This window comes from Falco rusticolus, chromosome 1 (genome assembly GCF_015220075.1).
Source record: "Falco rusticolus isolate bFalRus1 chromosome 1, bFalRus1.pri, whole genome shotgun sequence".
NCBI classification, from domain to species: domain Eukaryota; kingdom Metazoa; phylum Chordata; class Aves; order Falconiformes; family Falconidae; genus Falco; species Falco rusticolus.
In genome coordinates, this window is record NC_051187.1 from 74621885 (window position 1) to 74635458 (window position 13574).

Below are 13574 nucleotides of genomic sequence, written 5' to 3' on the forward strand. Positions count from 1 at the left end.
TGCAAGGCGACCCTTTGGGAATAGCGATGTGAGGTGACTTGAGGTAGACCAAAGGGGAGCACCTGTAAACAGCAGTCCTGTAAGAGGTTATATTGGGAATGCAGTAATTCCTAGAAGTTGTGAGCTAAGTTTCGTTTATAAACTTGGTAGGACAAATAACTTCTTCTGGTGACATGCAGCTTACAGCTTGCATTATATGAGCATCTCTCTGTAGGATGTTGGATATCTGCTGCCCCCATTTACTTCACTACAGTTCCTTTTGATGTCTAAATTTCTCCAGCCTTAGAGAAGGACTGTATGATGCTTTGAGAGGTATTGAATAAATGGTTGATAATGACTAAAATATGGGATGTTTCCAGGATCCTGGAACTGAACATATCAGCACAATGACTGAGCTGGGGCGGGGGGAAGTTCATTTATGACTGAAGCATTGGAAGAACTGTTTGTAAATTCATGTGTACATTTCCTTTTGGTGTGGCAACTTGTGCCAGCTCATCAAATTACAGGGGAGTACCCCTGCAGTTCTCACCAGTGAACTTCACTGCAGGTGACCTCATAACATGGAGTCAGTCCAACTTCCTTTTTGTTGCAAGAAGGGAATAAACTGCACCAGCTCTGCTCAGAGCAGAATTGCTTTGCACTCAGCCCCCTGCTATTCTGTGGGAAAGAGCAGTGACCCACCGCAGGTATGCTTCCCCCTGCCCATAGCACCTGACAACATGAGAAACCAGCATTAGAAGCCTCCATTAGCTTGTTCAAAGAGTTACAAGAATTTGTTAAAAACATATGGGAGCATTTGGCAGTAGACAAATGCAATTGAAGCTGTCTTTTTTTGAGCTGAATTTCTACAATTCATTTCATGGACTGACTGCGGGCAAGGTCTGTAGAACAACGATGTGCCTTGTGCTCTGTATGGGAAGCAAAGTCCCTGCTACTGACTGCCGGGCGGTGCTTGCCCCCTTCCCACAGGTGGCTGCAGCTTGGCATTCCTTTTAGAGCTGATACAGGGAAGGTAAGACTCTTGCAAAAATGTATAGAGTGCTACATCAGCCAGTTCAGTAGCTGTTTCTGTGTGTGAGTAACCTTCATAACTATGGGTAAGACAAGGAAAATGTTCTCCTGTATTTAAAATATATCCCTTATACTTATAAGGCATAGATATTTTTATATCTATATTTCCCACCCCAGCACTAGTGCTTTGATGAGCTGAGGCAGCCCAAAATGAGATACTGGTATCAGTCAGCTACCATTCCTTGTAGGCTTTGGTTAGGGGCTATAATTTTTGTATACAGCTTTATGCCATTAGTGTTGTTCAGACAACTGATTAAAATACCAAAGGAGCCTTTCCACAGAATTAGTGGATTCAGATCCAGTGGATTTGGTATGTTTCATGTGCAATTTCTCAAAACTCGTATGTGTTACTAGCTTCCCATTTCTTGGCAATGGGAATCAAGACACCGGTGAGGTACATGCCAGCACATTTATCTGCTACTGTTGACTGTAGTAGTTTGTACTTTCTTTTCTTGAATATTTGCAGTTATTTTATGTCTCCTTGTAAATAACAAAGCTATGCTGAGACAATTAGTCGTAACACAAGGGGAGAATAATTTGCATACTATTTTTAGCCATTATCATTAGCAAGAAATGCTAATAGTGTTCTAAAAATGTGTTCTTTTAGTATTTATTAGTATCAGAAATGAACTTCAAATAAATAAGAAGATATCCAAATCTAAATATAGTCTGAGTACTGATGTTAAAGAATAAGATGTATTTATTGTATGTACTTGATTTAATGGCAGATTAATTTGGAGTTTTACTGTGAGATTCTTCTAAATGGATTAAGCACCAGCTTGACTTTTTTTCCTTCTTTTTTATGCTTTTTTCTGTCTGTATAGATATATGTTTGTATAGAAACATGTAAGATAGGATGGGAGAAATATCCCTGTCCTCCTTTCAATAGAGGGCATAACAGACCTAATAGAAACTTGATAGAAGGAAGACAGTAAGTGGTACATTCTACCTCTACCTTTCTTAGGTACTTTGCAGATGGAGAGGTGGTGTTTCAAACTAAGTCCTCAAATTGAATAGTCCATGTGTCCAAGGCTGGAATACCTAAAGTCTGAAATTCCTAGTTTGAACAGGGAAAATGTAGTGTTAAGCTTATACTGCTGAGTCCTGTCCCAGGATAATTTAATACCTATGACACGTACAGGACAGCCAGGTGATCAGGCCCAGCCAGCATGGGTTTGTGATCGGCAGGTCCCGTTGGACTGGCCTGATCTCCTTCTATGACAAGGTGACCCGCTTAGTGGATGAGGGAAGGACTGTGGATGTTGTCTACCCGGACTTTAGCACAGCCTTTGACACCGTCTCCCACAGCATTCTCCCGGAGAAACTGGCTGCTCGTGGCTTGGACAAGTGAACTCTTTGCTGGGTTAAAAGCTGGCTGGACAGCTGAGCCCAAAGAGTCAATGAAATGTGCAGTGAAACTGCAGAGTTCTTCAAAAGACACACAGGCCAAGCTGCAAACGGACACCCAGACAGAGCATCCAGTGTATTCCATAGGCACACTCAGACAGCTCTTTCCAACAGGATGGGTGGTCCCATGCTGTTACAGGTGATAACAGGAGCCTCAGCGGCAGTGGCATCTCCAGCTGGACCGGCGGACATTCCCCACACGCCGGTGATGCTGAGCTCCCCTCGGGCGGTGTCATGTCCGTGCCCAGCTTGCTCAGAGCTGCGGCACGCACTCCCCAGGCAGTCTCTGGGGTGAGCAGATTCTCTGTGCCAGTGTCCGCAGTTGTCCCTCGGGCCCCACCGTTGAGAGATGAGAGGAGATCCTCAGGGTCGCAGGCACGGGTGGAAAAGCCTGTGACCACCAGGAGACGGGTGCAGAGCTGCAGACCTCTGAGGTGGAAACTGTCCTGCTGGGTGCGCCTTGCCATGTGCCTGCAAAGCAGCATTTCGACAGCAGCGTGGCTCTCTGGCCGTGGCGTGCTGCTGGTGAAGCTGGCCTCCCTCCGCCTACTCAAGGCTCAGCCTGGCTGTCCTGCCACACCGCAAAAATCATTTCAGTGCAGATGTCCATCTTGGAGGCGGTTGTCAGCTGGAACCTGCAGGACTGGGAGGAGGGCAGCAGCGTTAGCTGGCAGTGGCGCGACTCAGGCAAAAGCAGCCAGGCTGTTTTTACTAGCATTTGGGTCCAGCAGACGATTTTCTCCACGTCTAGGCAGGAGTGTGTGCAGAGGGTGTGGAGGAGGGGCGACCTCTGGTCCCTCGGCAGCTGGTCCTCGGGGTGGTGGAGAAAGCACAGTGTGTCTCCCAGCAGCTGCTGCCTCAAGCACACGCACTCCAGCCCCACACGGATGTTGGGCTGCTCTTCTGGCAGCTGCCCCGTGGTGTCCGGCTCCAGGGTGAAAGAGTGCCCGGGGGGTGGCCACAGGAACACAGGCAGGTGGTAGGTGATGCTGTCCCCGTGCACACTCCAGGTTTCATGGGCACCCTCCTCCCCAGTGGCTGGGTACGGCTCTGGCATGAAACTCCTCTTGCACAGTATCTGGCAGACCTTAAGGAGGTCACCCACCAGCTCCTTCAGGGCCTTGCACGTGTCAGGCAGCTCCTGCATTGGCGGTGGGGTGGGCACAGCCATAGAGCTGACACCGCTGTGTGCACCATGGAGGTCTTCCTCCTCCCTGTCATCCTCCTTTCTGTCCTGCTCACTGCGGCTGCCAGAGGCAAGCTTCATTTTCCTGACCAGCCAGCAGATGCTAACGAGCAGCACCAGGGCCCCCGCAACAGTCCAAAGCGGCCACTGCTGCAACGCGGGAAGGAACGTGCCCCTGCTCCGGTCAACCTCCTGCATCACCCGAGTCGTCTGCTCATCCAGATACGCCTTACGCTGCCGCATCCGCTCGTCCGTGGCCGTATCTCTGTGGTGAAGGCCCTTCTGCATGGGCTGCATGGCCAGTATAGCCAGGATGAGGGCGATTGCCGCAGCCATGGCCTAGAGGAGGTGGGAGAAAAGGGGGCTGAGCAGGGCTGGGTGGGAGGGAGCGCGGGGCTGGGGGAGCGGGGCAGGAGCCGGCTGGAGCTGGGGGCCGGTAGGAGAGGGGGTGATGGAGGTGCGAGGGAGCAAGGGCAGGGTTTGTGAGCACTGTACCGGCGGGAGCTGCGGGCTGTCCTCATAGAGTCTCCCGAGGCCCCATCCCTGCCACAGGACAGCGTCCCATGGAGCCACAGGCACCCGTCCCATCCCCAAAGCCGCTCTGGGCACCTGCCCCCAGCGGGAGCCCCCAGCAGCTCTGCCCCAGCCCCGAGGGCGGTACCGTGCCCTGCCCTGAGGGGCTCGCCTCTCGCTCTGGGTTAGAAAGGCCCTGGGCATCTGCCCCGTCCCGCACCCAGCCCAGCCTTCCCCCTGCATGCTGCACTCACCGAGCGCCGAAGGCAAACTGCAGTGGGGCTGCCTGGTGATGTCCCTGAAGACAGCTCCCATTGTGACACGTCCTCGGTGATGTCACAGCCGCTGGGACAGCATCACCCACCCAGCAAGTTCCAGCCTTTGTCCCCACCGCCCGACTCAACGGGTCCTGGGCATCGCACCAAGAACAAAGCAGCCTGGCGGGAGCAAGTCCCCAGGGGCTTCTTGACCAAGCGAGCAGACACCCCCCAAAACTGAAATGAAGACGGGGACTGCAGGTGGATGTCCCTGACTTATGTAGAGAGGTGCAAAGTTTTCTGGGCCGGGTGGTCTGACTTCGAGCTGTCTTGAAAAGAGGAGCTAGGAGCCCTTGGGCAATAGACAAAACTCCTCCTCCCTGTGCTCCTCTCGGATTCCTTCTGGCGGGGCAGGACTGAGCCCTGCAGACACTGACGGTTAAGCCAAATGCAAATTGTGTCCCTGGTGCAGGTGGGAAAGATCCGGCGGCTCCTGTCTCTGGTTACCAAGTTGCCCCCTGCAAGGGCACGTGAAGGAGCTGGAGAGGCCATGCCGGGGACCGCGTCTCTCCGCTCCCCTGAGATATTTCCATGGTTCAGGACAGCCCTCTGTACAGCGTGCTGCATCGTGCTTCCCAGAAACGTGGCCTGTACTGCATGAGTGCACGCCCTGAGACCCAGACAGCTCAAAAGCTTTCTTTAGCATTGCTGAATATCCACCAAGACCGACATGGGTGCCGTGTTTCTGTCTGTTCAGCATGTGCAGGACTGTACATCTGATGGGCCTCCCGTGCAAAGCCTTCTGGAGGTGAAAAGAGGGAGGGAATTGTGCCCCAGAGTCCCTTTCTGTGTCAAGCTTCTTGTTGAGGTGATGGGGACCTGAGGTCCCAAGTGGAGGGAACCTAGAATCATGGAATCATCTAGGTTGGAAAAGACCCTTGGGATCAACAAGTGCAGCCATAAACCCAACACTGCCAAGTCCACACTAAACCGTGTCCCCAAGTGCCACCTCTACACGTCTTGTAAATACCTCCAGGGATGGTGACTCAAGCGCTTCCACTGGGCAGCGTGTTCCAATGCTTGAGCACCCTTCCAGTGAAGAAATTTTCCCCAACAGCCACTGTCATCCTCCCCCGGCACAACCTGAGGCCATTTCCTCTCATCCTGTTGCTTGTTGCTTGAGACAAGAGACCGACACCAGCTTTGCTACCGCCTCCTTTCCGGTAGTTGTGGAGAGTGAGAAGGTCCCCGCTGAGCCTCCTTTACTCCAGGCTAAACAACCCCAGTCCCCTCAGCCGCTTCTCGTAAGAATTGTGCTCCGGACCCATCAGCAGCTCCGTTGCCCTCCCCTGGACACGCTCCAGCACCTCTGTGTCTTCCTCGTCCTGAGGGGCCCACAGGTGAACACCGTAGTCGAGGCGCAGCCTCACCAGTGCCAAGTACAGGGAGATGGTCGCTGCCCTGGTCCTGCTGGGCACACGGTTTTGGCCTTCCTGGCCACCTGGGCACGCTGCCGGCTCGTATGCAGATGGCCGTTTTCTGCCCCAGGCCCTTTTCTGCTGGGCAGCTTGGCAGCCGCTCTGCCCCCAGCCTGCAGCGCTGCGTGGGGTTGGTGTGACCCCAGCGCAGGCCCCGGCACTGAGCCTTGTTGAAGCGCACACACTTGGCCTCGGGCCATTGCTCCATTCTGTCCAGGTCCCTCTGCAGAGCCTCCTGCCTTCAAGCAGATCAGCTCTCCCACTCAACCTGGTGTTGTCTTCAGACTCACAGAGGGTGTGCTCAATCTCCTCATCCAGATTGCTGGTAAAGACCTTAAACTGAACTGGCCCCAGTGCTGAGCCCTGGGGAACACCACTTGTACCCAGCAACCAAGTGGATGTAACTTATTTACCACCACTCTTTGGGGTCAACTGACCAGCCAGCTTTTTACTCAGTGAACAGTACACCCATCCAAGCTATGAACAGTCAGTTTTTCCAGGAGATGCAATGGGAGATAGTGTCAAATACTTTACTCAAGTCCGGGTAGACAACATCCACAGCCTTTCTCTCATCCACTAATTGGGTCTTCTTGTAACAGAAGGCCATCAGGTTCGTCAAGCAGGACCAGACTTTTATAACACTGTTGACTGTGCCTGATCATTTGGTTGTCCTGCACCTGCTACGTGATGGCACACAAGGTGATCTGCTCCATAACTTTCCCTAGCACCAAGGTCAGGCTGTAGAGGATGTATTGGAGATGCTGAAATGGCAGTAGAGGTAAGGAATAAAATTGGTGATAATATTGTGTCAGGTTGCCAAAATACCTTAACGTTTGTTCAAGACTGGAAAAATAACTCAAAATATAGCCTTCATATCACAGTGCTGCTTCTTTTTAAATAGCCTCAGTTACTGAGAAAGTTAATGTGACTTAGTTTTTAGGGGACAAACGTGGAACATGCATGCAAAGAATCAATTATTTGTACCTGATAAACCAGCAGACACTGTAGTAGAAAAGTGAGAATTTGGAGAAGAGCTGGCATGGTTTTTGTGAACGAGAACTATGACTCAGATATCTATCAGAGTTCTCTAAAGTTTCAAGAGGGCCTTGGACTTTCAAAAGATACCCTGGAAGGGCCCTTATGGAAGGGTCTTAAGGAAATTAAGCTTCCATGGGAGGAAAGTGTAGGTCTTAGGATAGCTGAAGCATTAGAGGAGAGGTCTTAGGTTTTCATTCCTTCAGAGAACCAGCTTGTCTGGTGAATAGATTCATATCAGGGTCTTAGGTGTCCAACTTCATGTTTGATACATCGCTTACGTTATTCAGCAACCTGTACTTCATTCAAAAACCAGGTTATGTAAATTTGAAGAGGAGAAGCTATAACAGACTTATAAAAGTGATTTGGGATCCTTAATTTTAACAGTGTCAGACAGCTAGCTCTTTTTGACTGATACTGTGGGCTTTTTTCCCCTATCAGTATCAAACAATGGCTGTCAGCTCTTGCCTCCCTCATCTAACAGTTATTTGTCTTGGATGTAAATTCTTTGGGAGAAAAATGTTGCCTTTCATTGCTTGGCTTAGTAGGTCCTTGATTTTGCATAGCTCCTAGATGTGGCACTGTCATAAATACAATGCAAAAGTGGACACAACCTCCCTTCTTCCCTCAATGCATGAATGCCAGTTGTTTTCAATTCACTCTATCTTGTTTTTTCTAGTGTTATGCTAAAGAATTTATAGAATCACTCACTTTTACAATACTAGCCCTTTGGAAAAAATAGACTAGTGAAAGGCACTTAATTTTGAGCAAATCTGAGATCTGCATTCTGGGACTGAAACAGAAAATAGAAATTATGATAAATGTTGTTTCATGGTGAGTACAGTGTAGAGTTTTGCCAAAACGATTCCTACTTCTATAACTTTTAAAGCATCTTTAAACATTTCCCAGGGAATTTCCCAAGTTGCATGTGAACTCCATCTGGCAGGAATTGGTTGCAACTCCCTTCCTCTACGTTACCTTTACATTTCTGCCAATTCACCAACTTCTTCAAGATGTTTTCACCTGTACCTGCTACTGGAGCCTCCTTTTCTTCCTTTGCTTCCTTAGTTCCAAGTTATTGGCACTACAGATCTATGAAAGAACAGTAAAAATAATTGCTTTTAGCCTAAGACTCTGATTAATGATCATTGGCTAATAGTAGTTAGCATTTAAGATTTGTGCATGTTCTTTTTTTAAAAGTCATGGCAAATGCTAGGCAGTGCAGTTTTCCTTGGCTTGTCCAAAAAACTGTTGTGCTAGGATGTGGTATATCAAATGCATGAGGTTAAGAGTATGTATGCAAGCAGTGAGCAGAGCTCAGCTGACCTCCAGTACCTTGCCAAGCACAGGTGACATAATTTTGTGGAGTCTCCCTTCTTAGAGATGTTCAGAAACCTCTGTACACAGTCCTGGGGCCTAGGCGGCCCTGCTTGAGCAGGGGAGTTGGACAGGATGGCCTCCAGAGGTTCTTCAAACCTCAACCGTTCTGTGATTTTATGTCTGAGCCCTTAGCCCCAGTTCAGGCTGAAATGTTTATGTATGTGTACCTAGTAAGGGTAAAGCAAACTGTTGTTAATTTTGTACCAACAACCTAAATGTCAACATCCTTGATTTATAGGAGTTTGTCTTTTAAAAGCCTCTTCTAAATTCATATACACCTATGGTTTTTTCTCCGCCTTGTTTATGTATGTAGTTAAACATTTGTATGCTTTGACTGGTTCAGTTGGTCTGTATTGCAATTGCATCTAGAAGTGAGGCCCCATTTTCTGGAGGAGGGAGACAGAAGAGCAAGGGTGATTCCTGCCAGCAAGCTACTGGGGTTTTTTTGTTCTCTTCCTCTCAGTTCTGTTCTTAAAGTGTGATTTTGTACATGTATTCTTATTGTTATGTATTTTCTTTCAGTATATCAAGAAGTTTTACAATGAAACTTGGGAAAGAAGATACGGTTTCTCAGTGGATGAAGGCACACTGACTCTCCTCTGGTCCATAACTGTTTCTATTTTTGCCATTGGTGGCCTTGTGGGTGCCATTATTGTTACCCCAATTGTGAAGTTCTTTGGACGGTAAGTGTGTTGGAAAACTTTTATTTTCTAAAGCAGTTTCTCACTTAGGCTCTCTAGAAGGCTTTACTTTTCTTTTAAAACCCTCTTCAACAGAATGCAAATTTAAACATAACATCTTCAAATTATGAAAGCTCATTTCTAAGAGTTCTGAATTTCCAAGAGTGTTTTTTCTAACCCTGCAAGGAGTAAGTAATTTTCATAAATGTATGTTTTTAATATCATGGATTTAAGGATGAATTATAATGACATAAATATGTCAGTGTTGGGGAGTTCCCAAAATGGCATAACTGTATGTAGCTTAAAAATGCCTGTAGTTACATCAGCTTATTGCTATTTGAAGTATATTCTCTGGTTCCTACATACATACATTTACCCAGAGTATGCTTGTTTAGTTCACATTCATACATAGAGACTTGGTCATCGCACTTGAGTTCTTAGGGTGTGTGGGCTGGCTATTTGCCATGCCTTTGAAGTACAGCTCTTTAGTTAACTGCAATATGATTTATTTTAAAGCTGTGGTATAGGTTTGGAATTGTATACATTTGGATATTTTGGAACTCCACACAACATCGAAGAGGCAGTGTTTGTTAGGCACTTGTTGGTCTTATGGATATTTAAGAATAATAACCTGGTGTGATATGAATATGACTAGATCCAACTGTTGTGATGCTGGTATCTACATAAAATATGTTTCCCTTTTAGGAAATGTACTTTGCTGCTCAATAACGTGTTTGCGGTGACAGCTGCATTGTTGATGTCCCTCTCCTTGTTAGCAGGGTCATTTGAAATGCTCATACTGGGCCGAGTTATAATGGGTGTTGATGCAGGTAAGCTTTTATCGTGCTGTACATACCTGAAATGCTTACACAATGCATGATCCATCTCTTCTCCCCCAGCTAGATGTTTCTTTACTTTAAAGAGGCATTTCAGGCACTAACCACACAGATGGGGACAAAACAGCAGACTAAGAAGTTGTTGGATCCCATGCTAATACCAGTAGGATTAAGTGGAAGGTTTGGTACATCATCATTTACTCCTAGCAACATGGTCTTACCCATTTAAAAGTAAACCATGGAGGCAATGCTGCACCAGAATAGTCTTGCAGCAAGCAGCGAGGGTTTCAGCAACTTCACAGATTGCTAGATGGTGAAAAATATTTACCTAATGTGCAGACAGACTTAATGAATTTAGATGGTTTTACACTCTCAGTGTAATTATGTGACTAAACAGTGGAAAGTGCTCTGACTTTTGCATCGCTATGCCCCATTTTTGGCAAGCTTTGGCTATGTTAGTAAGCACAAACTATGGTTGTTTGAAAGTGAATGTGTCTGTCACAGGCAGTGTGAAGTTCATGGGTAATTTTGGTGCTGACTGCTAATTTTTGTCTCAAATTGCTACCAAACTTCTGGAGCTGTGTAAATATTGTCAGTATAATGTATTTGTTTTCTCCTTGCTTTGGGCAGCATTCTCACACTTAATTTATGCCTGCTATTAAGAGTTCATTGCAGCTGTAAGCCTGTATTGAAAGGAATGTCTGCTAATACCGTTTACAGTAAAAACATTTCACCTGTCTGTGTCTGCTTTCTCTGCCTGATGCATTGGGGTGTTTTTTTTTCCTTACCTGTACCAGTGCTAACTTGATTTTGCTTGCTTTGGGATGAGCAAATTTAAAACATGTGTTTTCCAGGTGCTGCTCATCTCTGAGTAACCTTTGGTGCATTTCATCAAATAGCCTACTCGCATCACTGTAGATCTCTTAACAGATAATCAATCCCATGGTCATTAAATGGTGCAAGAGTAATTAGACATGCGGAGAAGATAATTCATATTATCTGTGGATAGGTATAATTCTGTTCTTTGCCTGTTTTTGTGCCACTCTTGTGAGCAGATTAGCACTTCAACTTCCTTCAATAGATGTTTGTTTCATACCTGACATAATGAAAAAGCGATTTGATGTAATATATGGGCTTTTTCTTCCTTTATAGGCATTTCTCTGAGTGCCCTTCCCATGTATTTGAGTGAAATATCTCCTAAGGAAATCCGTGGTTCATTGGGTCAGGTCACAGCAATTTTCATCTGTATTGGTGTTTTCACTGGTCAAGTTTTGGGGCTGCCAGAAATATTTGGGCAAGTGAGTATTTAACAGATGTTTTCTGTGAAAGGACACAAGCATGCTTAAAGTGTTACATTTTCATATTTTGACTGAGTTCCTTACAAAAGTGCAAACCAGAAACATTGGGGTTTTGTTTTGAAACAGTTTGAAAAGTGGTTTCTTCTGTGTCTTTTAAAAGCATGTGTGTGTGACTGAGTTTGGTAGATGTGGGATGCAGTTTTAACAGCTTGAGCAGCTTCTGTGTGTGTATATACGCAGATGTCATGTGTGTACCCTTCTTGATATACATTTATTTTTGCTGGTTTATGGTTTCTTTGGGCATTGTGAAAGTGCTTAAGAGTTTTTTGTGGTTTTCATTTGTAATTTTTCAATGTGAGACAGAACTGGAAAAGGCTTGGTTAGAGTTCGTGTGAGGACCTGAATAGGAAAACTCTTGCTCAATGATTGTAGTGTTCCTTGTAATGCCTCTTCCTTTTAGACTAAGAGGTGGAAGAGCAGAGTTAATATGTACCTTTATGGAAGGAGATTATCTGTTCTGATACAAGAGGTTGTCTTGCTTTTGTAAACTGAGATTAACTTGTTGGCCACTTGATGTCGTCATTACTCTGAATAAAGGAAGTCAAGGTTTATTCGGGATGGCATTTAGAAATGCTTTTCATCCGGAGATGAATCTTCAAGGCAGTGTGGAGGAAATGTCTGCAGCAGTCCTCTCACAATGAAACCTGGAATAAGAATCTCTTCTGACAGCCAGCAAAAGTAGTAAACTGTTGAAAAGTGAGGAGAGCTTGTCCTCCTGGGTCCATCCAAATTCAACTCCTTGTAAATACACAATACCATCCTTTCTGACACTTTTTATTTTTGTCTGACTGGCTCTCCTATACTGCCCCTTTATCCTTGGGCTCACTTACCCTGTTCAGCTCTCCTGATGGCAAATGGTTTGATTAAATGTATCCTTTATTGAAGGGCAGATTACTTAATTCCACCCCCCGCCAAAGCAACGGATTTTAGGAAAAAGCTTCAAATGCCTTTCACTGACCTTAATTGCGTGGCTTCTACAGATGTCTCTTCTCTTGCTTTGAAAGCTAGTCTGTTACAAACAAGTGTATTAAATGTCAAGAGGCTCATGCAATTTTCAGAATTTATGTCAGGCCTTATGTAGTAGGGGTTTTTGTTTTGTTAGGGGTTTGGTTTGGGTTTTGTTTTGTTTTGGTTTGTTTTTTTTCAAACATGCATACACTAAAGGTGAGGTGTCATGCAGTTTCTTTTTCCCCTGTTAGGTCTTTGGGATATTTTGAATAGGAAGTACTTATTCCTTGGTTTCAGCTCATTCTTGTTCTTTTTATTTCTCTTCTCCCCTTCCCTTCCTCCTGACTGTTGTCTCTACCAAATTACTGAGGTTGCATTTGTCCTTCTACAACCTGCTGTAGTATGCAGTTAATTAATACTACACCAATAAAGATAGCTATTACTTTACGTAAGAAGAAATACACTTTATCTGTAGAATTAGTTCTTTTCAAGATGGGAAACATCAGCATGTAAAAGGAGCAAAGTTTTGGCTGGTGTGAACTAGCGTACTTCCAGCAAAATCATTGGAACCAGCTTGAATTTTCCATTTGGGTATGCGGGTGTTTTTTCCTTTTAATACGTTAATAAAATTTAGCACTGAGGGGAAACCTCAGGCTGTTTGAAAGATGATTTCTAGTGCAGTTTTAGCCTTCTCTGAAGGTTTTGTCAAAATTTCTGTTGTTTTCAGTCAAGCCAGGATTTTCTTCCCTAGCTTCATGTGGTTCCCACTGAAGTCAGTGGGCAGTTTGCACCAGGAACAGCAATCATTGCCACAGAACATTCCTACAGAGGGTATGTGTGATAAGTTCACTTCTATTGAAGCTGAGAGGTGGCAAACATGGTGTCCTTTAGTCCTTGCAACACTTTCTCTCCTCCCCAGCAAACACCTTGCTCCAATTTCTGTCACTTTGATTTGATCAAGTTCAAAAGGAGGTTCAGGATGTTTGCAGGCTATTTTCTAGTTGTCACCTTCTTTCTGATTGATGTCATGACTTCTGTTCACTAATGATGTAAAAGCTTCTTAGCAATTCATTCTCGTATTATTTGATTTTTTTCCCCTCCCTTTTCTTCTGTTGGAGAAGTCTTTGTTGCATTTGAAGTGAGGCCAGTATTCCAGGTCCACAGCCACCATATTTTGGAGACAGCTATGCATTCATGGTGTATTATTGATTTCAGCTATAATTGGGAAGCAAACTTGTTTTTCTCAGAAGCCTGAGGTTATTTGCGTTATACTTAAGCCACTCTGTAATAAGCCAACCTGTGGCAGTGGTATAATTCTGCCTTTGTAAAATTCATGAACTGTTTAAAGCAATTAGACAGGTAAGTTGTGATCAGTAAGAGCTTTTTGCCAGTGGTCACTCTTCTGCACAACTACTTGCACTAGCA

The 13574-nt window shown here is 45.6% G+C and overlaps 1 protein-coding gene across 3 annotated transcripts in view; it reads left to right on the forward strand.

The window, feature by feature from the left end:
* SLC2A9 (solute carrier family 2 member 9) overlaps positions 1-13574 on the forward strand; it is a 105518-nt gene that overhangs the window by 12577 nt on the left and 79367 nt on the right. For all 3 annotated transcript variants that reach the window (XM_037384797.1, XM_037384775.1, XM_037384786.1), the window contains 3 exons: positions 8850-9010; positions 9713-9837; positions 10996-11141. In XM_037384797.1, the coding sequence (XP_037240694.1) occupies positions 8850-9010; positions 9713-9837; positions 10996-11141 (432 nt within the window). The remainder of the gene's footprint in view (positions 1-8849; positions 9011-9712; positions 9838-10995; positions 11142-13574) is intronic.